Source organism: Pleurodeles waltl, chromosome 1_2 (assembly GCF_031143425.1).
Source record: "Pleurodeles waltl isolate 20211129_DDA chromosome 1_2, aPleWal1.hap1.20221129, whole genome shotgun sequence".
NCBI classification, from domain to species: domain Eukaryota; kingdom Metazoa; phylum Chordata; class Amphibia; order Caudata; family Salamandridae; genus Pleurodeles; species Pleurodeles waltl.
Window position 1 is genome coordinate 488,773,982 of NC_090437.1, and position 26,524 is coordinate 488,800,505.

The 26,524-nt window shown below is 44.8% G+C and overlaps 1 protein-coding gene across 2 annotated transcripts in view; it reads left to right on the top strand.

The window, feature by feature from the left end:
• TBCK (TBC1 domain containing kinase) overlaps window positions 1–26,524 on the top strand; it is a 1,319,282-nt gene that overhangs the window by 727,401 nt on the left and 565,357 nt on the right. For both annotated transcript variants that reach the window (XM_069241253.1, XM_069241261.1), the window contains 2 exons: window positions 6,699–6,735; window positions 18,665–18,826. In XM_069241253.1, coding sequence (XP_069097354.1) covers window positions 6,699–6,735; window positions 18,665–18,826 — 199 coding nt within the window. The remainder of the gene's footprint in view (window positions 1–6,698; window positions 6,736–18,664; window positions 18,827–26,524) is intronic.

Sequence of the window (26,524 nt, forward strand, 5' to 3'; positions counted from 1 at the left end):
GAGAAGATGACAATTATCAAACATTATTACTTTTATCCAAGTCAGTGATGTCTGTCAGACATCAATTCCATAATTTTTGAGACATGGAACTTTGTTTTCCAGCAAACGGTTCTCTCAAGAAAAAAATTCTAATAATTCTATTCATTGTGCAATGAGACCGAGTGGTCTCATTTTCAAGAGTCAGCTCTAATTTCATGAGTTAAAGATACAGATTTGTAATTGTAATGATGACTAAAATACTTGTAAATATATTTCTGTTGGCTATATCTCCCTGCAGAATCCACACTTTGAATATCCTCCAGGTTAAGCGCAGGTCCGGATTCGAGCTACACTCTGCCTTTTTTGGCACGCCTTTTTTCAACCATTTTGTCAAAATCTTTTTCAAGTCTGTGCGATAATGACATTGAGCAAGATGGGGTTCAAGCCGTGTGGTGCATGCCATCGCACCATGTCAGTGACAGACCCCTTCATCAGGTATGTCTCTGGTGCCTTGATAGAGTGTTCCGACTGCCGGGCCATGACCCCGAAAGCTTTGAGAGAGTGGTCTCTGAAGCTCATGGCGGCCTGGTAGCCAACTTCGGTTGGCGCAACTCCAAGGTCATGGTCCCGATCGAGGAGGAGGTAATGGACCTAATCAAGGAGGAGGTCGCGGGACTGCTCCAGGAGCCCTAAGTCCTCTTCATCGCACTCGAGGTCCACCAAGCACTCGGGGAAGAGGCACAAAAAGAAGTCCAAGCAGACTTCGACTTTGCCATGACCATCAGCTGACAAGGCATCTCAGGAACGTCAACGTTCCAGGCACGGTTCCTTCGAGTCTCCCCCGCCCCCATTTCCAGGCCGGAGCGACCACTGCTCAACTCAAGGAGTTTTATGACGCCATCCGTCTCTCAAAGCTTTCAAGGCCATGGCCTGGCAGTCGGAACACGACTTAGAGTCGCGGTCTCGGTCAAGGCACCAGAGACATACTTTGGTGGGGGTCTCATCAAAACAAGTCAACAAAAAGGTCAAAAAAGGCCTGTCGAAAAAGACAGAGTATAGCTCGATTCCGGATATGTGCTTAACCAGCGCAGAAGGAAAATAACTCCCATACGCTGACCAGGGTGGGCCTTTATAGGCAACTGTGACATCACAGGCGGCTAAAACGAGGTAAGTAACTTGTTCATTGTGCATAGCTATTCTTGTTCAATAGTTTGCTCATTCATTCTTTTTCCAGGCGATTGCCTTGAATTTCAGTTACTTCTCCTTTGATTTGATTCGAGCATTACCTGAGATCTGCTTTAACAGTGACAACTTCGATTATTTTTCTCTTTCACAAATCCGCCCATTTTTCCCCCGTTAACCACTGACTTCATTGGCCCTTTTTTATCTTTCAGGGGACCCACTTGAAGTACCTTTTAATGTCTTTTGTGAGTCCTTCTTTGCAGATCGCATTGACAGACATTCCTGCACTGATGATTGCCTTTTTCCTCTGCCTCCAACCATGTCATCAGCTCCGTTGCTGCTTGACTCTGAATGTTAGTTCCTTTGGCAGTTGCATTTTGATCAGTGCCATATGGCTTCCAAATCAGGGTATGCTTACATGAGCAGAGGTTTAGTTTGCCTTTGTTCTGTGCCATGTTTATAACCTTCTGCCAGCTGTTTGCTGCCTACATGGCTCACTCTTTAGTCCATTAGTTAACTGTCCTCTGAAGATTGTGTGTGTGGTCAGTTCAGGCTTGCTGGTGAGATTGGTGGAGAAGGCTTGAAGGGGCTCCACAAGGTCCCTTGCTTTGTATGATGGTTCCTGCCCCCCCTATGTTTTCGCTCTCTACTTAAGCTCTACTTCTGATGCCACTCCACTGAGCAGAGCAACCTGATGGGCTTCCTCAAACCCTCAGTCTACACGTCCTCCACACTGCTTAGAGTGAGATGGTTGCTCTGCTTCTCTTAGCACGCCTGCTGGATTACAGCCAGTTCATGTTTCTCTATGCCACTGGGTCATTTTCAAGTGCCCCATCTAAGAGGTTAATGGCAGCAAGCATCTAGAATCTCATGAGTGCTGTTTGTCAAAAACTCTATCCTGAACCCTGTGGCATCACTTTTTGGCTCCTTCCCCCTCAACTGCCTGTCTATAGTTGACTACCTATGCTGTTTCTACACCTCTTCACCACCTCTGATAAGGGGTGCCACTATGGTTTCTCACAGGTGGGTGTTTTTTTTCCTTACATCCTGTCTAACATGCTTGTTAGAACCCTGTTAAGTGGGCCATGGGGCAAGCAGGAGTTACTGGGCTCAACTGTGATGGCTGAGGCCTTCTATTCCCAATGTCCCCGAGGCCACTCTACTATGGATCCTGCTTAACTGGGCTAAGCAACCCTTCTGCATCTGACTCTCAGCATTGGACAAGCAGTTGAACTCCTTGCTTTGACGGGGCTCTGGCAATATCCTCTGATCCTCGCTCCTCCTTTGGTGCAGTTTGCTAAATGTGAACTTGGCTCTCAGCACTACATTTGCTCCTCCTTTTAGTCCACAGAAGCCCCTCCTAGCACACGGGGGCCGTTGAAACAATCTGCACACAGGCTATGGCCCAATTGGTGCAAGAGTGGATTCCTCATACCTTGCACAGGGAGTCCTTATAATAGGTTCCGCCCTAGACCTTGCTCCTCCCAACGCTCTCCTCTTTCTCACAGGGCACACTGGTCTTGGTGAGCAGGCATGCGCAGGTACTCCAGGCTCCAGGGCAGGTAGTCTTGGTTGCCCTGGGTGACGTCCACTCACCCAGCAGGGAGACTATCAGACCTGGGCCCCAATACTGGTCACAGGCAGAACTCTTCCAGGGCTCCCCATCCTCACACTCCCAGTCTAGCTGCTCAGCAGATGATAAAGTTTGGGGTCTCAAACTCCCCTACTTATAGTCCTTTTCCAGACACAAAATGTAGTTTCATCTCAGAGTCTTTGAAGTTTTATGTTGGGGTTCTGCTTCTTTGAAATTGACATCTTTCCCCTTTCTTTTTCCTTCAAAAGGATGACTTTCACAGTAGGCAAGCCTCTGAAGCTGATTAGCCCACAACAAGATTCATGGGAGTGACAGAGTTTACACCTTGATGTCAGCCACAGTGATACGTGCATCAAAAGGTTAATCCTGTGCTCCCAGCCCTACTCCTTATAATTTCCTTATCAACCCAATATATATCTTCATGATATTTTCAGGCCCCTTCCTTCTGATCTATCTTTGAATCAATGAAGCCTTTGAAATGCAGAGAGAGAGTCTGGATCTCGTATCCTGCACTGCATGTCCCTCTTAGCTTACAGGAATGCAGCGATACACAAATCTGTCTTTGGAGGGGGTAGGGGGATTCTTCCTCTCCATCTTTTCGCCAGGTAGGTCTGGGCTTCCCAAAATGGAACTCAAGGCCCTCCATATAATGTATCAGTGCAGAAACACTTGCACTCAGTGTACTTCCACAGCACACTTACTGCACAGCACTGTTATCTTCATGTATTATGCCACCACAAACAGAACTACATGCAGCAATCTCATTCAGTCTGTGCACACTGTTCAGTTCGGCTGCCTTTCTGTATTGTACCAGTGTGTGTGATTTTAAAAACAAACACTGCTGGCATTCACACATTTACCATGTCTGCGCTGTACCTCACTTCAGCCCTTCTGTAGTCTACTACGTAGGAGCACACATACACTCAGCACATGTTTCCATCACACAGCCCCTTCCACATCTACCTAATATAGGCCAGGGGTGAGTTAAGCACACAGCTGCAGAGCTTTCAAAAAGGTGAGTGAGCCTGTAGGCCTCACTCCAGGGACAAAAGGGTAAAAGGGTCCTGTTCACTATATGGTATACTGCCACCACTGTGCTAGTGCTGCTTAACTTCTGGTGAAGGTGGTAGTCTTCCCCCACTATGAGGGCGGCGTTTTGGGCACCACTCCCGGTCCAACAGGACAGCAATCCGTGAGATAGGCGTATGTCATGGCGCACACACATGACCTGTGTTCGCCTATGACAAAAAGATCAGCATTAGGGATCCAGACAACCAGTGCCTTAATTTGAGCCTGTAATTTCCAGTGCTTGACACAGGCATATAATTGTCAACCCAAGGCACCTATGGCGGTCTGCTACATGGTGGTCCTGCTTTTCTAATTTAAAGATGAGCACAAGAATAGGTTTTTATTAACTGAATATACATTAAGAAAAATAGTAATGCCTGCCGCCCAAGCCATTTATATGGCTTTGGGGGCCTGGAATAGTCCGAACTGTCACACTTGTAGGAGTGTAATTGTTAGTAGTTGAATTGGTATGGTCACTGGCCATGGTGGCATGGGTGATGGGTGATTCAAGCTGTAGTGGCCTCCTGAAAAGGTGCCTGGCACTTATTGTTTTACAAACGAAGCACTGCAGGCAACAGTACAGTTTGGCACTCAGGGCAAGGGTACATGTCTTTTACCATGCAGGGTACTTTTCTATCCCTGCAGTGCTTTGTGTGTGATCAAGATGTGGTGAGGTTCTCTGTTCTTTTTTTCCTCCATGTGCAGTTTTTCCAGGTGATGGCTACTATCTTTAAGTTGAGAGGTTTGAAGCCCTGTATTGGTCCGACAACGTCACCAGCTCCCTTTATTTTTGTTCTTGAGTCACCAGCGGGTGACAGCACACACTGCTTTAAGAATTTGTCAGGTGCCAAAGTGTCTGCTTGGGCCCCCCCAACCAGAAGCTACTGCCAGAGGGCCTTTTTTATTCCTTTGGCCCTGCTCAGGCTTCATAATGGTGGCTGCTTCCTTCCACTTCTTGGTTTCATGGGGACATTTGTGGACTCCTGCTCATGCCGGCCCCAGTGTGTGTCTGTGGTAATACCCATTTGTAAGCAATCAATAGAAACAGGAACTGGTTTGTTCAAGCTGCTGTTATGTTTCTTTAGGACTCTGCGGATTCCCTGTGTGGTGGTGTTTTCTTCTACCGGCCATATCTGAAGGGCCCCATTTGCTATGGCCTGTTTTTTTTCACTGGCTTCTACTCTGCAGTTTAAAGGAAATAGGATGATTTTCATATTTGTTTTTCCTTTTGGCAATAACTAAGTAAGGATTCACCAGCCTTAGATTGTCAGAACGGCTAAACCTCATTTTGGGTTGTTTGTTGATTTAAGATATAACATCTGAATGCAATCATTGCTTTTTCACAGTGTAAGTTTGCCTCTGCTTTATAAGCATTAGGTAGCTCCTTTTCTTCATTTGACTCCTACTTATGGTTCACCCATGGTTTTACCGTTACTTATGAAGCCTCCCACTTAGCACATCACGATGCGCTTACTTTGAAGATTCTTTTTCAAGGCTTCAATTATACTTAAATTATTTAACATAATAGTCTGAGTATTTTTTTAGTGATCTTTTGTAAATGGTGTTACATCAGGATATGTGTACTATACATGAATGCCTTGCGTGAAATCCTACCTACACTTTTTCAATGTATGATTTTGTGTCGTTGCATCTGAGCTACAGTTTCATCGAAAGCTGCGTGCCTTGACTTGGAATGTGCCTATTGTTTATATGAAGGTTGGTTTACATTCCGGTAGGCTGGCTGTTGGCAGATGTAGCAGACCGATCATGTTTTATGTAAATTATACTTCTGCCAAGTCCTCCAAGAATGTTCAAAATAGTATCCTATATCAATTTAGAAAGATCCAAAATTGTAAACCCAACTAAAAGTATAGATTGAAGAAGTTAGTTTTCCAAATAGCAATATCTCTGTTTTTCTTTATACATGTCCCTGTTATCCTATCCCAATTGCATGTCATTGTTATGTTCAGAACTGGTGCATAAGATCTTTAGTTCTTGACAAATGGAAATGAGCACTTCTCCACCCTGGTCTAGATCCTTAACTATTTGGATGGCTGCGCGGTGTGCTAGCATTCACCTCAGAGGTTCTCCTATCTTGTCTAAAGGACTGGTTCAAGTGTGGAGAAGTGTGGCACAATGGTTAGAGCGGCAGACCCTGATGCAGAAATCTGGCCCGGGACCAGGGTTCAATTCCCACCTTGGGGGGTCTTGGGCTCAATTCCCTTGGACCAGATAATTCTCGCCTCAGTGCCTATTCTAATTGATGGGTCCCACCCTGTAACTCTGGGCAATAGCTTGCTTAATCTCCACAACGGCCCTCACAGCGCTTGGATACCTGGCTTCACCCTGGGGCTGTCCAGGAGTGGGCGCCTCACAGGGAAAAGCCAGGAGGGTCTCCACAGCGGTATGCGTACAGCGCCTTGAGACCCTAACGGGTGAGTAGTGCGCTATACAAGTGCGAAGTTTACAGTTTTACAGTTCAGCCTTGCTTTTGCTAATGATTCTAAGAACTAATAACTGAAGATAGAACGGGTGAAAAATGGCAATTTAGATGTTCTGAGGAGGCATGGGATAAAGTTGGCTAGTGAGTAATTCAACCAAGTATAGGAAGTTATTACAAAAATATTGATACCGTCTTTGGAAATTTAAGAGAAACATTTTTACAGGGTGAGTATAAACCCTTCATTTTGATCACTTAATACATATGTGATGTATAACATACACTTTTTTGTCCTGTTCCACGTGGAAGACATGTATACTGCTTTGTGTTGATATTCGTTTTAAGAGAATAAATAATTTTATCATACATTATTCTTGCAAAGGTGCATCAAGGCTCGATAAAATAATATTGTTTTTCTTTTTTTTTGCCTTGTAGCTATACGCTATTCCTTGGTTTCTCACTATGTTTACGCGTGAGTAATGTTTTATTCTTCAATTCTCACTCTCTGCTAATCATTGTTGTTATGACTCTGTATCTGTTATCCCTACACATTTTTTGTTATGCTTAACATACCAAAAATAGGGTATTGTAAGCTAAAATACAGTTGTGCTTGCATGCCCTACATAACTGCACTGTATATCTTTTAACGTGGTGCTTGTCTTGCAAATGGGATTAAACAGGGACTCCCATTAAAAATCAGATTTTACTCACTTCAGCAATGCTGTTAAATTTAAAAGAACAACTTACATATACTTATTTTTCTGAAACTTCAAATTTTATTATAGGCATATGATGGTAGAGCCATTTACTGTTTGACTAAATATATTAATCATGTATTGTTTCAACTGATTTGTAGTACATTAAATTTTTTTTTTTAAAAGGCAACATTACAACCTTCTAACTACAAAATTACGACCCTCACTTGGCAGTAAGGCGGGATGAAGGTGTATTAACCCAAAAAATCACTAGCTGGTCTTTTTTATGTTTAATAGCAACTATTTTCCCACCCTCTATTGAATTGTGCGCTGATTCCCTTGAACAATAAAGTTCCAAGGGGCTGGTGTTTGTGTTGGTGTTCATTTTAAAAATGCTAATTTCTAAAATAGGAAACTCTGGGTTTGAGGTCTCAAGTACCCGTACATTCAAGATATACAAAAATGTGCAGGGTTAGAAAATTCCTAAAATTTGTGATCACAGATGATTTAGGGTTATGAGCAGTTTTTTAGTTTGTGCTCTTGCTAAATCCCAAAGTTGGAATAGGACTTGTAGAACTATAAGGGATATGAGATTGGTTAGAAACGAGTGCCTTGTTAGCATTTAGGAAAGCCAATCATACGTGTGTGAGGCAATGACAAGGTTTTAGGTTCCCTGAAATCTTGAAGGCTTGTCAATCCTTTCTCATCCTAGGTTACATACGAAGTTAGAACACTAATGTGTACAATCTGCTTAGTATCATTTTTGGAGAAAGAGGAGACTGAATAGAACTCTAGCCTGGAGAATTTAAAGGACATGTACCTGGCTTCAGATTTTGACCTGTGTGGAAATGTTGACAATATGAAATGATGCTGGGTGAGCTAGTATAAAAGGCAGTGAGTGCAGCTCAAATGAAAAACGTGCATCAATCCCAGAATTTTAAAGATTATATTAGGATTTCAAAACATCAACTCATATAGCATTGCTGTAGCATACTGTAGACGGGTCCCGGAGGACCCGGCACACTCACCTCGTATCCGCCATCTTTCGGCTGAATTCACGGAAACGGCGCGGCGTTCCCCTGGCAACGGGGAGACGTCACGTCGTCACAGCATCGATGACTTCCGGTTTCGCGGACTCAAAGAAGAGGCGGACCCGGAAAAGAAGAGCGCGACGGAGCACCAAGAGAGAGAAGAGTGGAGAGCGACGGGCGTGTGTGGTGGAGAGGAGACGAGCGGAAAGGAAATCCCGACCGGAGAGGGAGGAAACACCGAAGTGCGAGAGCTAGAAACGGGAGAGACTCAGGAGAAACGAGAGAGCCGCCACGACCCAGGAGGGTCGTGGCTTGACAAGGTACGGTCCCTCCTAGGGACGGGAGGGTCACAGGGAAAGTCGGTTACGGGGAAAGGCACCAGGGAAGTGGGAGGAGGAACGGGGAGGGTGAATAAGAGACAAGGGAAGGGGCCAGAAGGGAAAATAGGCACAGTTTGGACCCCGCAACCCTAAAACCCAACCCTGATCACCCCTTCACGAACTTACCCGCATGTTGCCTTAAACCCTCACGAGCACCGTACCCCATCCAGTACCCCAGAAGTACTTACCGCTTCTTTTTCTGTTTCTTTTCGGCTGGGGTCCGAAAGGGAGACGTCCATCCTCCATGAGACCAAGGGCGACGGGGGAAGCTAGGAAAACCTAGGAGAAAAGAAAGAGCTTAAGGAAAAACAGGAATCCCAAAGACTCAGACCCTTGACACTACCGTTAAAAGAAATAGCCTGTGACTAAACAGAGAATAAAATCTAAACAGTAAAATACCCCATTGTTTTGACTCTATTTGATCCGCTCGTAACACAGCCTACCACAGTGGTGTCAGAAGTGGGATCACTTCTCAGGTGGGCTTACGAGCGTTTCATCATGAGTGAAACCCCATCCCTGGAGGACATAATTAAGCAACTCACAGAAGGACAAAGAAATCTGCAGTTGGTGTGGGAAGCACACCAACGAGAAGCCAAGGAGGACCGGGAGGCCTTACAATCGGCATTAAAAAGTCAGGCTACAATAATAGCCAATAATCAATTAGTACATGAGACTGCGTTACAAAACCTAACCAATACAATCGCGGCCAGTAAAGTACACCCAAACGTTCCCAGTTCGGTCCTCCAAAAATACCAGGAAGGAGAAGACCCAGACTCATTTTTCACGAATTTTGAGAGGATAGCCTCATCTGCTCAATGGCCAGAGGACCGCTGGGGTCAGTATGTGGCCCCCTTGCTTACGGGATTCCTACAGACTGCCTACCAATCCGCCAATCCTGATGGTACGACCTCCTATCAGGAGATAAAAAAAAGTATCCTGGGGCGGGTTGGGCATGATACAGAATATTATCGTTTACGATTTAGAAAAATAAAATGGAGTGCAAACGAGGACCCTCGGTCCTTCTATTTTAAGGTGAAAGACCTAGCTCAAAAATGGTTGGGACCCATAGGGACAACTCGGGAGGATGTCATTAAGACAATTACTTTAGAACAGTATTTGGATTCACTACCCCTTAGTACTAAGAACTGGATCCGATAACATCCAAATATGAACACTGAGGTGGCTATTGATTTGGCTTGTGCTTTCCATCGGTCCACGGAAAGTAAACCCGTAACCCCGAGACCTTTCCAAAAAAAAACCATTCCTCCCCTAAAACCAACTCCCAGGTATTTTTCTGAGGAAACGCGGTTCCCTACACCCGTAGAACATCACCCTATGCAGTCCCCACAATGTTTCCACTGTGGTGAATGGGGCCATATTGCCAGAATATGTCCCAGGAAATCCGAAGGACCGGAACCAATGGAAATTGGAGTCACACGGCGTAGAGTTCTGTGTACAGGAAAAGGGAATGAGAAATTTAGATACCTGGTCACCATAAATGGGCAGGTCATTTCGGCTCTAATTGATTCAGGATGTGGACAATCTGTAATCAGGAAGGATATAATTCCTTTGGGTACTTCGGTCACCAACCGCTGGGTGTCCATATGTTGTATACATGGAGACCAAGGAACTTATCCCCTCACCACGGTCAAGATAGAATGGGGGCCCTTTCGGGATATCCTTTCGATAGGTGTTATGGAGCAATTAATCGAGGACTGTATTATCGGGACTGATTATAGTCGGTTCTATGACCTATTGGATCAAGTTCGTAGGCCCGCTGGGACTCCCGACTGGTGGACCGAAGCCCCTTTTTCCAATGTCCCCATAGAAATACCTCTATACCGAAAGAAACTTACGCGAAACGAGAAAAGACGGGGGAAAAGACGATATCAGGAAACCCAAAAGACGAAGGAGGTTCCTAAACTAATAGCAGAGATTAGTAGCAGACCCATCTCCTTTCCAAGGAGCCAGAGAGAAGATCCTACCCTTGCCCATGCTTGGAACTCGGCCAGAACAGAGATTACTAATGAGGTGGGTCCCTATTTTCTTATAAAAAAACACCTCCTATACCGGATAACTAAAACGGGAAAAGGGGAAACCAAACAACAATTAGTTGTTCCATGCCCATTTAGAGATCACGTACTGTTTTTAGCTCACAATCAACCCGGGGGAGGTCATTTTGGTCGGGAGAAAACGGAAGAATACCTGATGCGGAAATTTTATTGCCCAGGAATATATGCTCAGATACGCAGATACTGTTCCCAATGTTCTAGATGCCAATTAACTGAACCAGGGATGCCCAGGAAAGCACCATTATACCCCTTACCCATTATTGATATCCCTTTTAAACGGGTGGGCATGGACCTGGTAGGGCCCCTCCTCCCCTCTTCTAAAGGTCATACCTACATATTAGTCATAGTGGACTATGCAACTAGATACCCAGAAGCCATACCCCTCGCCAGCATGACCACCAAAACAATAGCCCAAGCCATGATAACAGTATTTTCCTGTATAGGTTTTCCCCAGGAAATATTGACGGATCAAGGCACGCCCTTTATGTCAAAACTCATGAAGCAGATATGCCAGTTGTTAGGGATTACCCAGCTACGAACCTCGGTCTACCACCCCCAGACAGATGGACTGGTAGAACGATATAACTGCACAATAAAGACACTGTTGAGGAAAACTGTAGATGAATCCGGTCGCAACTGGGATCCGAAACTTCCTTTGGTTCTATATGCGATACGGACTCACGAACAGTCCTCTACGGGGCATAGCCCCTTTGAATTGGTTTTCGGGAGGCAACCTCGCAGCCTTCTGGATATGGCTGCAGAGACCTGGGAGGAAGAACAGGAAGAAGGGAAACCCTTGATGGATTATGTCCATCAACTCAGAGGGCAGTTGCAAACCCTCTGGGAAGACGTTCATAGTCACCTAGTCACGGCTCAAAAACAGCAAAAGTCCTACTATGATAAGGGAAGCAAAGTTCGTTCCTTCCTCCCTAATGAACAGGTCCTTATTATGCGACCTACATCTGACCATAAATTGATCGCTAAATGGCAAGGACCCTATAGGGTCATTAGACCAGTCTCCCCTGTCACTTATCTATTAGAGATAAGCACCCACCCAAAGAAAACACAAATTTACCACATAAATCTGTTAAAACAATGGAAATCGGCAGAAGAGACTACCGACCAGACGGATATTGGGTGTTTGGTCTCTTATGCCCAAGAACGAGAACTAGAGTTATGCCCTATAAAAGTAACCCCTCCTGAAGAAAAACCCAATATTAATAGAAAGCTAACTGATACAAAAAAAACAACAACTAGACACCCTAATCAAGCAACATCCCCAATTTTTCTCCAAAACACCGGGAAAAACCCCATTAACATACCATCACATTAACACACCCCTAGGACAAGTAGTTCGTCTTCGTCCATATCGCATCCCCGAAGCCCGGAAGCCTATCATTGAAGCCGAAATCGAAGCAATGTTAGCCTTAGGGGTCATTGAACCCTCTAATAATCCTTGGAATTCCCCCGTAGTGTTGGTTCCTAAACCAGACGGATCGATAAGATTTTGCATTGATTTTCGCAAACTTAATGAGATTTCCCTTTTTGACACATACCCCATTCCTAGGGTGGATGACATCCTAGAGAAATTAGGGAAGGCTCGTTATTTATCCACCCTGGACTTAACCAAGGGATATTGGCAGATACCCCCCCACCCCGAGGCCAAGGAAAAGACGGCCTTTTCAACCCCTTCCGGCCTTTACCAATTTACGGTTTTACCTTTTGGTCTTCACGGCGCTCCCGCGACCTTCCAGCGTCTGATGGATCGAATCTTAAAACCATTCCAAACCTTCTCAGCTGCCTACCTAGATGACATAGTCATTTTTAGCGAAACCTGGCAAGAACACTTAGTCCATCTGGATACGATCTTTTCCGCCTTAACGGAAGCCGGTTTAACTGCCAACCCTAAGAAGTGTTTACTAGGAAACACTGAAATCTCCTATTTAGGGTATATCATAGGAAATGGCACTCTGCAACCACAACAAAACAAGGTTGAGGCTATATTACAAACTTCTGAACCTAAAACAAAGAAAGACCTGCGGTCGTTCCTAGGTTTAGTAGGATACTACCGCCGGTTTATCCCCAATTATTCCACCATAGCTGCCCCTCTGACTGACCTACTGACCAAACAAAACCCCACCAGATTGGCTCCATTTACAGACTTCCAACAGAGCAGCTTTGAACGCTTGAAGCAGTCTCTTGTCATGGACCCAATACTAAAATGCCCAGATTTCTTAAACACTTTTCACCTATATACGGATGCATCGGACGTAGGCCTTGGAGCCGTGCTTACACAGCCCGATGAAGAAGGCTTTGACCACCCAGTGGTTTTTCTAAGTAGGAAATTATTTCCGCGAGAGACACATTATCCAACGATTGAAAAAGAATGTCTTGCCATTAAATGGGCCATAGACTCCTTACAATATTATCTCTTAGGGAGGTCCTTCGTTTTGTTCACTGACCATGCCCCTCTCACCTGGCTTGCCGCTCACAAAGACTCTAACTCCAGAATCTTGAGATGGTTCTTAGAACTGCAACCCTTTGCGTTCCAGGTTCGCCATATCCCTGGTTCCTTACAAGGTCCCGCCGACTACCTCTCCAGGTTCCCTCCGTCATCGGACCTCGAACAGCCCCGATCTAGGGTAGGGGATTGTAGACGGGTCCCGGAGGACCCGGCACACTCACCTCGTATCCGCCATCTTTCGGCTGAATTCACGGAAACGGCGCGGTGTTCCCCTGGCAACTGGGAGACGCCACGTCGTCACAGCATCGACGACTTCTGGTTTCGCGGACTCAAAGAAGAGGCGGACCCGGAAAAGAAGAGCGCGACGGAGCACCAAGAGAGAGAAGAGTGGAGAGCGACGGGCGTGTGTGGTGGAGAGGAGACGAGCGGAAAGGAAATCCCGACGGGAGAGGGAGGAAACACCGAAGTGCGAGAGCTAGAAACGGGAGAGACTCAGGAGAAACGAGAGAGCCGCCACAACCCAGGAGGGTCGTGGCTTGACAAGGTACGTTCCCTCCTAGGGACGGGAGGGTCACGGGGAAAGTCGGTTATGGGGAAAGGCACCAGGGAAGTGGGAGGAGGAACGGGGAGGGTGAATAAGAGACAAGGGAAGGGGCCAGAAGGGAAAATAGGCACAGTTTGGACCCCGCAACCCTAAAACCCAACCCTGATCACCCCTTCACGAACTTACCCGCATGTTGCCTTAAACCCTCACGAGCACCGTACCCCATCCAGTACCCCAGAAGTACTTACTGCTTCTTTTTCTGTTTCTTTTCAGCTGGGGTCCGAGAGAGAGACGTCCATCCTCCATGAGACCAAGGGCGACGGGGGAAGCAAGGAAAACCTAGGAGAAAAGAAAGACCTTAAGGAAAAACAGGAATCCCAAAGACTCAGACCCTTGACACTACCGTTAAAAGAAATAGCCTGTGACTAAACAGAGAATAAAATCTAAACAGTAAAATACCCCATTGTTTTGACTCTATTTGATCCGCTCGTAACACAGCCTACCACACATACATTGTTAGAAGCATTTTACTTTCCCATTTGCTCGTAGGTCACATCTCTTAATAGCCTTCCACGTAAATCATCATAATTTTATAAGATCAGTAAAACGAAGCCCATATACAATAAGACATCAGTATACTTTGTGAAGCAATTGAATAAAAGAACAAAGAAAGGCACGTTTGCAGATAATATTCTCCATAGAAACAGCCTAAAAGCAATTCCAAACAGAAAAAATAATTTTGCAGTGAGATCTAAATAAAATCTGATTCATCACACACATATGTGCTAGAATAATAAGTTAAATCAGAAGCTTTAGTGCAGCACTAGATAAGTCATTCATAGAGCGTTGGTTGTAATACCTTGGGTGTGAGTAGATATAATATTCAGATTATAGGAGGATGGCCTTCAGAATGCAGAAAATTACATTGTCCAAAACCTTTTTTAGGTAAAAATATAATTTTAGCTAATTTCAAAGGGACTTAGAAACCCCTCGGGTAAGGTTTGCAGACTGCATAGAGCAATGTTCTTGCACTCTGAGCTGGTAACTAATATCAGCATCTAATCTGCAGGTTCTACATTAGTTGGCGCCTCCTCATTAGATATAATGAAACCTCTTCAGTAAGATAATTTTTAACTTGCTAGAATACGACTTCAGTTCCGTAAAAAAGACATAAAGGTCTTGGCTAAGATAACCCTTCTGACAAATGTATTTCAGGTTGCTCCCATAAAAAGTACCGCCTACCCACTTTAGTGATTCGTGTTTGGGTGCATGTGTGCTTGTGCACATGTGTGAAAGAGAAAGAAGGAATGCACCTCACCAGCAGCCCTGAGGTAAGATGAAATGTGAGGCCACAAGGGCTGGTTGTGTAGTTAGCCTGGCCTAAAATAAACAGACACAGCCACTTGAGTCTGGCATCTTGCATGCAATCATCTGGTATCAAGGAATTTATTCTGGGCTGGTGTCAGTCGTTTTAGCAGAGCACAGCCAGACGATTACACTCTGCTCTCCTCCCCACTTCATTTGCCTTTCTCAAGTGCTCACTTCTTGGACCCCACCTGGTCAGCCTGTCTTCTTATTTCTTCACTCTGTACCTGCAAATATTGTTGTGTGTCATTGGTCTCTTTGGGTTCCCTTTTTAATATTACATCATTGACATACAACCGTCCTATGTTTATATACATTTAAAAACTAAAGATGGTCTTTTTATGTGATAATGTTAGGTTTCATTTATTTACCTTTTGAAAAACATACAACACATGCCCTCCTATTTAGTTGCTTCTGTATTCCTAGATCCCAATGCAGATATGCAAAAATCCTAAAGGAACTACCCCTGAGCTGTAAAATGCTTACAGCCTTGGTCATGCCTCACCAGTATCATGCCCACCTCAGCCTGACATTGAGACCTTTTTTCATAGTTGTGCCTGATACTTTCTCTCATGTACTTTACTTCCAAATATCACAATTGTCATCAAGGGTGTCCAACTTTGGAGCAGTGTCTTAATACACTGACACAGTGGCCCTCTGATGTCATGTTGATGTCCCCATGACATGTCCATTCAAAGCCATGGCTTTTTGACATCATATTAAAGTTGTGGTGCAAAGACATCGATGTCCCACTGAGATTATGTCCCACCACGTCCTGCTGATGGTATGGCCCACCAAAGTCAGATTAAAGTCTTGACTTACTGATGTCATGTTCGAGTCCTAACCTACAGACATTAGGGATCACCAACACCTTAGCTTACCCATATCAAAACTAACACACAGCATGGCCTACTAACGGCATGTCGACATCATACCTCACTGATGGGATATTGCTACTATAGTATATTGTCATAATTTACCAACAACTAGCATATGTCATGCCACTGCTGTGTTGACCTCTAGGTACAGCAGTGACATAGCTTATCACCATACTGTACACACAGTCTACTGACATAAGACTACCTATGACAGTGTTCATAGACTCCAGACAAAATTGGTGTTGTGGGATCACTGAGTTCCTGGTCAGTTTTGCAATGCACAGTTGTCCTCATTTACTGATTCCCTATTCAGTGCATCATGGTTTCTTTAACTACAATAGTTGTTAGACTGCAGAGTTCATCCACTAAGATCTCAGTGCATGAACAGCATTGGGGTTGATGTTATGTTTCATTGTCATTCTACTTCAGCATCACACTCACTGTTGTCACGGCCAGATGCATATGGGATAGTAACATTTTGGTCACTGATCCCAATATTTAAGGAATCTCTGTAAGAGAAAAAAATTAAGGAAATCGGGCAATAGTTTAAGAAGAGTATTTTGAGTCAAAGATATGCCCGTAGCACAAACCTTGTTGGTGAACACTCAAAAGGACTGTGAACTTTTGTATGATTGTGTTGTCAGACGTATCTCTAGTTCAGGTTAACTTCAAATAAATTACAATACAAGAGAAAGTGGGGTATTTAATCTTGAGACTTCGTGACCCATGATTTTGGGGTTGATAACTGAATTGGAGGCAGATCTTTGGGGCCTATTCACAAACTGCACTCTGTTTAGTAGTACTACAACAGTACTACAAAATGCTACTATCAAACCTACGTGCAGAGACCTTTGCCTCTCCTATCTTTTCTGTGCAGAGTTCTCCACTGTAGCAGCAGAGGTCTATGCACATGTAGATATATGTTTTAGTACTAAATATGAGAGGAACCTTTGGGAGCTTACTTATAAATAAGAGGCTGTTAGGGAGGAGTAAGTATGTTTTTAGGAAGGGCGAAGGAGGAGTTTGTTCAGTACAGCACATGGGCACTTAAAGATACTGTAGCTAACTACGATTAGCAAGAATGGTGGCAGGCACTTAAAAACCACCCAGTAGGAAATAATGTTAAATAAAATAAATTATTTCGATTTATAGATTACATATTTTTTAAGTGTTACCCTTTGTGCCCTATTTGATTTTTTTAAATCAAATGAATTAATATTTACATCTCTCAATAATAATTAAAATTAATTAGACAAATGTGTTTTAATAATGTTTAGTAAGTAATTACATATCAAAATGATGATGCTGGTTGGATTTATTTAAATTAATACATAAAATAAATATATTTTATTCATTTAAATATTTATTACACATTTAATTGGAGGAGATAATGTGCTGTAAAATGTAAATTATTGTAAGTAAAGGCTAATAACTATTTTAAGTTCACTTACATTTTTACTTTACATTAAAATATTTGAAATAATTTTAATAATTAATAACTTTTATTATGTTTCCATGTACTTTATATAAGGGATAGCTCCACACTGGTGGCGGAGACCTACACCTATATGACAAATGTTTCTAGTAGTAACTTTACATATAGTAGATATTGTTTTCTCAGGCTCCATCCTCTGTCTTGAAGGGGGGGTAGACATGTAAGTCAGCACCTAGAAGTACATTTACATACAGAAATGGTGATTAGCAAAAAAGGGCAAAGTTACTACGAGGCGCAGTAGTAAGTTTACACATGAGTAACTTTACACATGTATATTTATCTTTGTAAATAGGGCCATATAAGGTTTATAGTCTTGATGTCCAAAACTAAGAAGTGAAGGACATAGTCATCCACGTGTACATCTGTGAACATTCACAAGACCAATGCCAAAGGAGGAGGTCTGAGTGTGTTTCAACTGAGCCACAGCAACCATATCATCGGAGTTAATGAGAAAGCAACCATTTTCTATTTGAAAAATGTGTGGGTTGGACTCAATCTTGTTTAACATTCTTTTTCTTTCTAATGGTGATTGTTCCAATGACAAATTGCATAATTGATACTACTAGTTAATAGTCTTAGTTCATACTGTGTGATGTGGAGGGTCTCAGAATGGATTTGGCCATGACGCTGATGTCCACTGGCCTTTAGACAAAACCCATTAAAAATATAAATATAGTATGTATCGTTTGTTGGTTAATAGTTCCACGGAAATGTGTTTGTGTTAACTTATACAGAAGTGCATATTGCTTATTTTATCTCTACAGCAGTGGTTCCTAACCTGTGGTCCGCAAAGCCTCCTCAGGGGTTCCGCGACTGCTTAAAAAAGTAAATAAGATTAACAGATCAGGTCACCAGCTTTCAGTACTGACTCAGTCAGGGGTCTCCGGATTCCAATAATGATTCAGTTGGAGTCCCCGGGATCCAGTAATGATAATGTGGGGGTCCACATAATTCTAAAGGTTGGGAACAACTGGTCTACAACATATATTGCAAAGTATACATTTTACTGGATCAAATCCAAAATGTCCTTAATTGTGAGTGTTTTTCTTAAGGGCATCATTCTATTTATTCCTAAAATTAGCTTTCACATTTAGTAGAAATTGGTTTATGTTTAAGTGATTTTCTTTCTTGAAAGCACACTGTGAGCACTGGTCTAGGGCCAGCCTTTGGCATTTATGGCAAAAAAGGACCGATGTTAAATTTTTCCCACCAAGATGTACAAACACCTATGGAACATGGAAGAGTTATCCAAAGTCTTTTTCTGGAGATTATCAGAATTTTTATTTCTTCAGTTTTTCTTTGTTCTTCCAAAAAGTTTAATGGCGTCACATTTTAGTTGATTTGCTTGCATATATATCTAACTTAGGTTCATGACTGGTACTGTTGAGGGAGTCGGAATGTTTTTTAAATACTTTGAGGCAGTCTCACTCTTTTCCATTCCCTGCATTTTCACTTTCTGATCTTGTTTACATTGTAGATGTCTTCCCGTTACACAAGATTTTTCATCTGTGGGACACATTACTCCTTGGCAACTCATCCTTCCCTTTCTGCATTGGTGTCGCTATTCTACAGCAGCTTAGGGACAGGCTGCTGGCTAACGGCTTCAATGAATGCATCCTGCTCTTCTCAGATTTACCAGGTAACTTAATATTTACATTGGGGGAGCTGGGTCCCTCCAGGTATTACATGAAAGCCTTTGACAAACTTAGCTAAATGACATTGCTATAGCGCCACGTGTACCCTACATTGTAGTGTTCAACTAAGTTGTCCAGTGTGTCACTGCCAATGTGTTAAGACATTTGTTTTGAAATGACGACTCTTAGCATTGTAGTGTGCTTCAGTAGTACTATGATAGTTTGATTAATAGAAACAACATTTTGGTAACCATTACTATCTGATAGAGACATCAAGCCGTAGATTCCTTACTTTAGAATCTGCCTCAGACTGGCTCTGGAAACGTTCCCCCAGCAAGTTTTCGTGTCGGAAGAAGGCGTCACATGACTTTATACCAATGTCGTCTACCGGATGTGATGTCAACAGAGTCCATATAACCTCATCTCTGACGTCTGTTTCTTCTTTCCTACGCTTGCAACGCAGATCTGGTAATGGTTTGTTAGGCCGCTTAAGGCCTGCTTCGACATCTTCGTAGACGGAACAGTGTGCTTTTCTCTGACTGTCTTCAGGGTTTAAACCTTGTGCGTCCTGTGGACGACAAATGTCGGCCACGGACATCCACTCGATTTGCATGTGGTGTCTGGGTGAGCACCATGACTCCATAGAGTGCCACTCCTGTCATCAACTCTGACCGAAGATGGTGCGGGATCGCCGTATAAAGCTTATGGCGGTGTGGCTGTCAGAGCTGTCTCAGACTTCCCATCAACCTTGGTCTCCTTCTTGTACTAAGGTCTGTTCGAGGGCCCGTGCAAGGAGTCATTCTTGTGGGAGTCGTTCTCCATCAACATCATGTGGTAAGCCATGACACACGTGGGTGAAGTCGCAGCAGTTACCAACTTCACTGCGTACGGCCGCCCACCATTCCGCAGATGAGGAGTTGAGGCCTGAGTCCACCCTACGTTTCCTTCCCTATGATGGAGCCTGGACGACCCTGACCAAGATACATGAATTTTATGAATCAAATCTCGCTATCTTTGGAAACCACTTTCCCCTGGAGCGCCTGTGGGCCCCAAGGAGGTGAACTATTCTTTAACTATGTCCCCACCGGCAGGTTCACCCTCTGCTTCAGTTCAACCTCCATCTTCAATTTCTGAAGCCTTTATGGAGCCTCTGCACAGCCCTTCAGGGTTCTCACCTTCGATGAAGTTGTGCCGGTATCCGAACAACTGACTCTGGTGGTGCCGATTGAAGTCGTGTCCCTTTCTCCCTTCTGATGTTGAGACGGCGTCATTTAGGTGCCGATCGATGTTGGGTACGGTGCTGGTCATGCCAGTCTTGCTCTCTCAGTTTTGTGGGGAGTCTCCTCATGTTTGTCCTTCACAGGAACATGGTTTTGAATGTGCTGAGGAAGAGACAGGATTTTTGCATGATGCTCAGCCTCCAATGGAAGACTGGTGGTTGATGGATCTAGGGGCAGCTAGCAGCTTGGAATCTCCAGCCTCAGGCCTTCTTTCCTCACCTGGCCTTGCTACAGAGACGAGTTCCTCTCTATCTGATATGCTAATTGCGTACCGACTTGCAAAATAGGGATGGTACATCGTACCTGCCCATTTTTCAGTCACAAACGGCGATTTTCGCCTTTTGCGACCGCAAAAAGGTGTCGTACATCGGGCTCTCTATCCGGTGGTACAGGCGCCATCGCTGTTCAAAATCCCTATGGAAAAAATGAATGGGAAAAAAGCATTTTGGGACCCCCTTTTTTCTCCGCCCCTGCTTGATGGATCACCACCCGAAACTTTCCAGACAGCAGTTCACGTGAGCAGCAAATTTCTTGGGAAAATTTTGTGAAGACTAGCCAAGCGCGCCAAAAATATAGGCAAATAAAAAAAAAACTTTTTCTATAGAAACTAGGTTCTAACTATAACTACCTAGTGGCGACCACCATTGGGTAATATGCATATATATATTTTTAATATGTTATTTTTATATATGTTAATATACTTTGCTTGACGGTAGTGTCAGTTTGGATGGCAGATGCTTTCCTAAGTGGTAAGGTATCCACTATAGGTTCCATACTGTTGTATCAGTATGGTCTGGCTGATTATTCAACTTTATTTTTTGTATCTATAAGTAATCATTTTCTCTTATTAGTACGTAGATGTTTTATTATTTGACTCCTTTATATATAGACATTATAGACATATCCTGGAGATATTTGTATTATCTCTATTTAAGTTTCCTAGGGACCAATCTGATTAATTTATATTCATAGGGTAATTTGGCAACATTGTCCTGCTGTCATGAGTAACTTTCTCCCCATCCTTTCTTCTCACTAGTTCTTATGATGTGAGAATGCTTGGATTCTGGCCCCATTAAGGGTGCAAATAGTTTTATATTCATATCATTGGGTCGATTTTGACACACAGTTGTTGTGCTAGCATGGATAATTTTATTCCAATGTTTTTTAAATATCTTGTGGCTTGCGTTTTTATGTTTTAGAGTATATTATTGCTCACCTAAATCATTCTGAATGTCAGGTCTTTTCTAGACTGGTTTCATTGTGCTTAGAGACTTTAAATGGTCTCAGTTCACTGAGAGGCTTTAACTTTGGTATATGATTCTAAAGTAAGGAATCTGCGGCTAAATGTCTCTATCGGATGAACAAGTTACTTACCTTCGGTAATGCATTAAATGGGAGAGACAGGATCTAGCCACAGATTCCTTAACGACTCTTCCGTCCTCCCTGCTCTTCGAACTGAGTCATCTTTTGTCTCAAAGATTTCATTATGGAAATTCATATCCTGAATTCAGGGACTATTTGACACAAGGGTGTCTTTTGTTTTAGCACACTGTTTAGATAGCCAGTTTCTATATGTGGATTCACGTTTTGAGTGCAGAAAAGTAGTCACAGAAGAAACTGACGGCACATCGGAGCGGTTATATGGAATCTGTGGACGTCCCATCCGGTAGGCAATGTCAGTAGAGAGTTGCGCGACGCCCTCCTCCAATGCACTGACGTGCCTGGGGAAAAAGTTTGTGATCCAGACTCGCACCTGGGGAGGATTCTAAAGTAAGGAATCTACGGCTAAATCCTATCTCTACCGGAAAATATGATACCAAAGGTAGGTAAATTGTTCTTCACATTAAACATAATTGTAGATGGTGGTTTCTATGATCCCTAGTCTGTGCTGGGTAGGATGGGTAGGACTAGCCCCCTTGCCTGTACAGTGTGTGTTAATACTGTGCATTTGCTGCTTGTACACGAATCTTGTTCCTACTAATGAATGCTGAGCCTTCTCTGCTCACTTGTATCCATGCACATGCAAGTGTTAGTCAACTGATGATGTCCTTTATCGCCTTCATTTGTGGCATTGATTACATCATCTGTGGCACAAGGATTCTGCCATTGAGAGAGTGGTAGACCTGTGTCTTTAGAAAGGAAGTCTTCCTAGGCCTGCTTCTTCAGCAAAAGAGGATCATAGAGTGCTGTGGCCTTCAGACAACACTCACAGCTAGCATTTCCTGCAAATAATGCCAGAGGTATGCCAGATGATAGGAGTTTTAACAGCAGAACCAAAAGAAAGCAAGGCTTCACTTTTGTGGTCTCATATGCATGCTTTGGGTGCCTCTTGTTGAACTTGAATGTGCCAGTGAATGTCTTGTGATCAGTACCATGGACTTGGCATGCACAACATTTTCTAGTGGAGTAAATATTACCAGAATATCACAAGACATTGCAGAGCAATCATTGTCTTTACATTATAAAGGCAGTGATATTATGCAGTGTGTAGTTGTTTACTTCCAACATAGTGTTTTCATTTATAAACTTCTTTTTGTCCAGTGTCTCTTCCTGTTATTCTTCTGCAGATGTTTTAGTTGGTGAACCAAAAAACCTGAAGAGATGTGATCCCTGTGTGTGTGTGTGGCATAGCAATAAATCATATTTATAAATACACATATGTGCTTTACAACCAGTGGGTTCTGCTGTCGTTCTTTAGTATTTTTGTTTACACACGTGTCTATTACTTGTTGATTTTGTGCACCTCCGTCAGCTAATTGTCTCCATGTTCCAAAATGACACGACTGACCGTTTACCTTTGAAAGTACAAAGATGCCTGTCTCTGGATCACATGTCTTTATGAAATGTTTGTTTCAATCCAACTATTTCGTAATTGTATCTGTTCGGTGCAAGTGCTGCTCTGAATCTCCATAAAGCTTGTGCCGCTGTGGCTTATGGGTTTTTTGAGGGAATGTAGTTTTTTCACCACATTGTAATTTCTCAATTTCCATCCTCTGTCAAGACAATCTGATAAGAGAATTCTAGCTGCAGATTCCTTGCCTTAGAATTATCCCCAGGCATCAAACTGGATCTGTAAATTTTTCGTGAGCAATACCCCTGCATTTCGGTAGGTGCCGTTGTTTAGCTTTGTGTGGCCTCGTCCACACCGGAAGTAATGTCCGCAGTGCCTGTATAGGTGCCAACCCAGTGCGCTGACGTCAGTTCTTTTCTTTCGGCGGCAGTCAGCACAGATCCTGAGAGAGCTATCCTCAATCAATCCATTTTTTTTTTAATTCTTCTCCTGCTGTCGCAGGATGTCAATTAGGAAGGCCGGCTTAAAACCCTGCAGTGCCTGTCATTTACAGATGTCGGTGATTGACCAGCATTTCGTTTGCCTCTGGTGCCTGGAGTGCGACCACGAAGCAAAGACCTGCACCGACTGTTGCTCCATGCACCCCAAGGCCTTGAGGGAGAACTCCCTCATGCTGTTGCTGCTTGAAATGTGACTCCACAACGGTCTCAATCTCAGTTGAGAGGAAGGTCCGGGGATCTGTTACGGAGCCCAAGATCTTTGTCACACTCAAAGTCGTCCAGGTGTTCAGAAAAGTCCCACAAGAAAAAGAAGAACAAGAAGTCAGAGAGGTCTTCAACTTCCCCCATCCATCACAATCTTGCGACGCAACAAGGGATAGTCATCACTCGAGGCCTGGCTCTGCGGTTAAGTCTGTGCCTCAGCAGACTCCCTACCTCCGCAGACTCCCTACCTCCCCGTGCTTTTGGGAGCCGGAGTGACTCCCCCGCCCAACTCATTGAGTTCTATGACGCCACACCTTATCTTTGGGCACCCATCCCTGCTAGTGCTCTTCCATGCTCCACCGGTTCAGGAGAGGCCCCTACTAGTTACCTGCCATCAAATCTACCCTCTCCACCAGTCAAGCCCCTTGGATCCATGGATGGATCCTGAACACCGCCGGTCATGCCCCCTCGACCTTCCCCCGTGCCGAGCCCAATGCCAGCACCCCCAGCAGTGTCATCCCAATTCCTAACCCTGACACTGAGCCGGAGGGGCGTCATTTGACACTGACTCTGGCGCCGCTTGGAGTCTTGCTACACAGGTCGGAGCCTGAGACCTATTCCTGTGGGCTAGGACTGAGGGAGGATTGGGAGGGGTCGCTGGACCATGAAGAATACTAGCCCTCAGACCCCAACATGGACTGGTGTGAGGTTGGCAGAGGCCAGTGGACTGGACACCTTCCCAGAAACTGACATGCTTTTTCCCCCTACCATAACTACACAGGAGGGAGTGTCATTTGCTATGGTGGTGAGGGGAAGTCAAGACCAATGTCTTGACAGAGGTGCTTCAGCTGGTAGTGACCCCCTCAGAACCATTTTCCCTTTTGATGAAGCACCTACAGCATCCTGCATGGGACCTGGTCAAAGCCCAGCACAGCGGCTCCTGTTAATAGGACTATTGCTTGCTGCCATCACCCCAGGTTCCTCACACAACAACCTACCTGGGGGAGCTTGGTCATCCAAGTCTCCACCTCCCATGTAAATCCTGGTGCATTCCCTACCACTCCACCTGATGTGGAATTCAATAGGCTGAACACTTTAGTCCAGAAAATGTTTTCTTCCAAGAGCCTGGCATTGCAGTCTATGAACACCATGTGCATTTTCTGCTGTGACTTCCTTGTCCAATGGGATTCGGTTGTGCAGGTGCTGTCAGTGATTCTGGAGGAGGCCTGGCCAATACCTTCTGAAGATGTTGGTGATGGGAGAGATGCATTGCAGTTCACGATCCAGTGTGGACTTTATACCACTAACTCCCTAGGCTAGGGGTCCCCGGACCACAGGTTATATAGACCACCAGTGGGATAGGTGATGACGTACCTTCCCTCCCAGTAGGAACTCATGATCGTAGGAGGGCAAACTAAAGGGGTGTGAAGGCTGTGGCTGTTGGAGGGGAGGAGGTGTACTGGCCCAGTTTCTGACTGCCCTACTTACGGGGCCTGTATGTGCTGTATCCTTGGCCACACAGAGGATGGGAAGCTTGTGCGCTGTGGTGGCTGGGTGGGTAAAGGTACGACTGGAAGCCATTTCCGTAGCCACAAAAGGAACGAACGATGGACTGTGGTTGGCGAGGGGCCGTGGAAAGGCCAAAGGACCTGGCTGTCAGGCTGCTGTCCTTGAAGCATTCTAGCGCAGAGACTGGGTTGTCTCCAAAGAGACAGGAGTCATCAAAGGGTAAGTCCATAAGCAAGGCTTAGACATCCCCTGAAGAGCAGTTGTTCTCAGTCAGGCATGCTGATGTAAGGCCACCGTCAATGAAACTGCTCTGCCTAGGGCTGGTGTCAGCACCCTCTTGATGGCTCCCTTAGCCAAGAGAGCCGCCACTTCCTGGTGGAGTAAAATGAGATGGTCCTCCGTCAGCCTGTCACAAATGGGTGGAGGGGTAGTCACGAAGTGGAGGGAGCAGCCCCTTTGGACGATCTGAAGAACCCATTGGTCTGATGATATAGACCAATGATTCCCAACCTTTTGACTTCTTTGGACCCCCACTTTATCAGTACTGAAACCCGGGGACCCTCACTGAATCATTATTGGAATCTGGGGACCCCCCCCCAATGAGTCATTACTGAAAGCTAGGGACCTAATCTGTTAATATTATTGATTTTTCTAAGCAGCCGCGGACCTCCTGAGGAGGCTTCAGGAAGGATCTGTGATCTCTGTCCTATCCTAGACCTGCACCCTCTCAATTTCTTCCTCAAGAAGCCAAAGTTCAGAATGTTCACACTCGCTCAAGTTCTGTCTGCCTTGGACCCAGGGGACTGGAAAGTGGCCTTCGACTTGTCCGATGCATACTTCAATTTTTCCGACCTGCCTGCCCACCGACATAACTTGCAATACACTGTAGGCCAGGAACACTTTGGGGGTGATTCTGAAGCGGGAACCGCCAGAAGACCGTACCGCGGTCAAAAGACCGCAGCGGTCATTCTGGGTTTCCCACTGGGCTGGCGGGCGACCGCCGAAGGTCCGCCCGCCAGCCCAGCGGGAAACACCCTTCCCACGAGGACGCCGGCTCAGAATTGAGCCGGCGGAGTGGGAAGGTGCGACGGGTGCAGTTGCACCCGTCGCGAATTTCAGTGTCTGCTAGGCAGACACTGAAATTCTTTTGGGGCCCTCATACGGGGGCCCCTGCAGTGCCCATGCCATTGGCATGGGCACTGAAGGGGCCCCTAGGGGCCCCGCGGCACCCCCTACCGCCATCCTGTTCCCGGCGGGAGAACCGCCAGGAACAGGATGGCGGTAGGGGGTGTCAGAATCCCCATGGCGGCGGAGCGCGCTCTGCCGCCATGGAGGATTCTCAAGGGCAGCGGAAAGTCGGCGGTACACCGCCGACTTTCCGTTTCTGGCCGCGGCTGAACCGCCGCGGTCAGAATGCCC